Genomic DNA, 3827 nt, shown 5'->3' with positions numbered 1-3827 from the left:
ATAAAGAATCTGCTGGGCAAAGTGACTTGAAACATATTTTTCGATACATGACATCTGGCCATACAGGGAAGCTTGAGATGAGTTCACTAGATCTTTCAAGGGCCATGCATGATCAGCTTGGGCACTCCCCCGCCTTGAATGAATATTAAAACTTAATACAAGTACAACTTAAGCAATACCCCGAAAATAGACAACATTAAGGAATTGTAATTGTTCCAATGCATTTTTCATTAGTTGTAAGGCACAAGACCAGGAAATATTAATCAAACAAGGTATAATTTCCAAGAGAGGTAACTGAAAAAAATAAATGGAGGGAGGATATTTTGTAATATATTTGATTTCCCAGCTCAAAATTGGACTTGAAAATCTACTCATTTTGTTTTCTTCACTAGGTAAATGAATTTTTGCTTGGACTTGGTTTCATTGCTTAATTAGTTAAATTCATTGGAAGTCCTAATCCCATTGGTACATTACCTTGTCCAAGAAAAGGCTTCCATCTTTTAAGATCCATCCTGGGAGCTTGGATAGCCTTGGACTGTAGGAAAGTAAAGAAATTGTTTTAATGCATTTTATGATGAAATCAGCACCCATTTTCCAAGATCTGCATATAAAACATCAATACTTCAAAATAATGACATTAAGTAAGCATTTAAGAAAAATTTGCTGTAACAGCAGCTTGACTAATAGCTAAAGATTTACTTCAAAGTTTTTCAAACTTGGCAACTTTAAGATGTGTGGACTTCAACTCCCAGAATTCTGTTTTAAGAGGACAAACATTCAGAAGAAAGTAAGGTCACAAGACAACTTAGAACTCTAGATTATGGTAATGAAATGTTCCAAGCTTATTAACAATAGTCTCCCAGGTTTGATACAAGCGATAAATAAATTATTCCAAACTATCCTGGCATCTCACTGCGTAAAATAGGGGGGGGAAAGTGACAGGAGAAACACTGAGTTCATGACAATGGTGATTATCGCTTTATTTATTACTAAACAACCTGTGATTCATTGGTCATCCTTACCTAAAGAAACAGAATGACCATGGGTGGATTGCTATTGTTTTGGTTTTAAAATTAAAGAAGAAAACACCATTTTATTAAAGAAGAAAGATGCACAGCAAAGCAAACAGATGCTTTTTGTTTAACAAAGGATGCTTTTGATGGCATTTGTGGTTGATCAGCCATTTTTAAAAAATATTCTAAAGTTTTTACTTATTTTTCCTTGGCTTCAAGTGACATACAGCTGACCATACTGGAATACCGGTTTCTCCAGATAAATCAACATATTCTCCATGGTTTCTCCTTGCTCTGTATATTTAGTCAGAGCAAAGCATGACTGTATTGGCAAGTATGTCTGCTGAAGACAGACAACTTCACCTTCTGATAAATTGAGCATAATTTTTGGAATCATGACAATGTCATTTTTGAAAGCACCAATGTTTATCTTTGCTACAATGAAATTTTTTGGAGTTCTTCCACCATCATCCTCATTCCATTGCAAAGCCTTGGAAGATCTAAGTTCCTCTTTAAAATGATAAGAGTTCCTATTTTGAGTTCTAATTTATGTGGTGGCAATCTCAGGAGTTTCATTGAATCAAGGAATTCCATTGGAAAATGAGTTGCATTAGCTCCTTCACTGACAACATTGAAGAAACAATATTCTTTCATCGTTTCAGAGAAGAACATAATGCATATGGAATTGATTTTTCTCATCATTTCACTGAAGGGAACTTAATAGAGTTCTTTGGGAACAGTTCTGCAGAATTGTCAAATGTTTGGTAGATGAAATCTATACATTCTTCCATAGTTCTTGCTGGCAAAACCATATGTTCAGGTAATACTATTTTATCATTTTGATTTTTTCTGAATTTTATTTACTCAACATTTAATAAGAATTCAGACTATCTTCCTTCTCCCTCAATCAATTGCATGTTTTTCTTCTGCTAAAACGTCTCAATAAATTTAATTTGTTGATGCATACCTTAGCCACATCAGAATCATTTCCTCTTTTTACAATTGGTAAATGCTGATGGATATCTGCCACAGCAAATGGTTAAAATCCCTCTCCCCATGGCTTCAAAACTCTCCCTCCTAATCATGGGGGTTCTCATCCCAGACAATAAGCCTCACTTGTCAAAGCAAATGTGCAGCATTGGAGACTTTCAATGTTATAAAGAGCATTTTCATTCGCTTTGATGAATGCATCTTGAATGTACTGTCCTACCAGGCATCAGTGTTGCTGCAATATTGATGATACTATAGCAATAGCACCATCTCCATCTCTCCTAAATTTAGTGAGGATCAAATTAGTAACAAATGTCTTTCCTGTTCCTCCTGGTGCATCAATGAAAATTATTGAAGAAAGATTGTTTTGCAAGCACTTGCACATTGTCATATACTGCTCTTTGCTCATTATTCAGTAGAGGCTTGCTGTGTAGTATAAATTCCTGCTGTTTCTCTATTGTATTGCATTTCATGCAATAATTGCCTGATAGCCACCATTTTGATTTTGTCAGTTTTGGCAAATTACATTCTTTAAGTGTTCTTCCCAATTTCATAATTTTTTCTTGGAAATAGAGAAGAACTTGTTCATAATGTATCTTATTGATCATATTAGGATCATTAATAGTTCTCTCAATTTGGAGGAAATCTTCAGTCACTGCACTCTTGAACTGATTCCACATTGTTGTGAATTGTTGATTTTACTATTCGATAACAAGATGACAAACAAATCTCTCATAGCTCTGGGGATTCTTGTTCTTTCAACATCTTGCATAGTTTGTTGCCAATGATCATCAGCTTGCAACAATCCTCTCTCTCTGCAGACATTTTTGAATAACAGAAGCATATGTCCATTATGTGTCTTCAATGATTTGAGAAATACTAGCCCCTTTACGTGATGAAGAAGCAATCTCAAGCAGTGGTCACCACTTTGTGGAGAAACAGTATACACTTGATCAAGAACATTGATTACAAAAATTGCAGAGAACTCTTCCAGTGCTTTCCCCATCTTCCTTCTTTCCCATTCTTATTAGTCCATCTTGGAATATCTTGGAATATCCATTGTGTTCAGCAGTTTTGAAAATGGATCATGTTTGCAAAGATCCATGAATTCTGTTAATGTGGTTCTTGCCATATTACTATTCAGTACACAGTGGTATTATCTCGAAAGAATATTCAATGTTTTTTGTGGAAGGTGTACTTGAAGGCAAACAATAATCAGTTCCTGTTCATGAATCTGGAATCCAGGTATTGATGCAACAGCTTCAGAGGACCTAATGTATCTGCCTGTCAAGTGCTGTGTGATTTTTGTCTTGTCTATTCGATGCAAAAACTGTCTAATTACTTCCCTTCCTGGTATACTTGATGTTGGATTTGATGGATTTGACAGATGACAATATGAGCATACCGTTGAGATGTCAGTTGAACACCCTCAATAGTGTATTATAGGGTACCACCCATTAAGAAGTTTTAGTTCAACTCTGTCGTCCTGCTTGATGTACTTCAAATCCTCCTATAGATAGGATATGAATCATCACTATACCTTGTATGCTGATTGAATGGCTTTTGGTACTGCTTACTGAATGTATCATTTTTCTAACATCCTGAGTAACTGCTACAAAGTGGACTATGAATCATGTGCTTTAATAGCAATTTATGCAGCTCTGGATGTTCATTTGGGTCTGGTAATTTGGCTTGCACAAAAATATCATAGCTGTCTTGGCTTGGATGCTTCATTAACTACAGCAAAGAGTGCAAATGAGAGAGATACTGCTTTTGATATCCATACTTAGCACATAATCTACCTACTAACGAGACCATGTGTTG

The 3827-nt window shown here is 35.4% G+C and overlaps 1 protein-coding gene across 1 annotated transcript in view; it reads right to left on the bottom strand.

The window, feature by feature from the left end:
• INTS9 (integrator complex subunit 9) overlaps nt 1-3827 on the bottom strand; it is a 65323-nt gene that overhangs the window by 49863 nt on the left and 11633 nt on the right. Inside the window, exon 3 of the mRNA XM_015812983.1 lies at nt 475-535. Coding sequence (XP_015668469.1) covers nt 475-535 — 61 coding nt within the window. The remainder of the gene's footprint in view (nt 1-474; nt 536-3827) is intronic.

This window comes from Protobothrops mucrosquamatus, unplaced genomic scaffold (genome assembly GCF_001527695.2).
Source record: "Protobothrops mucrosquamatus isolate PMUCROS unplaced genomic scaffold, P.Mucros_1.0 scaffold125, whole genome shotgun sequence".
Taxonomy (NCBI): domain Eukaryota; kingdom Metazoa; phylum Chordata; class Lepidosauria; order Squamata; family Viperidae; genus Protobothrops; species Protobothrops mucrosquamatus.
The sequence above is the reverse complement of the archived record's forward strand: the minus strand, read 5'-3'. Positions and strand labels throughout refer to the sequence as shown.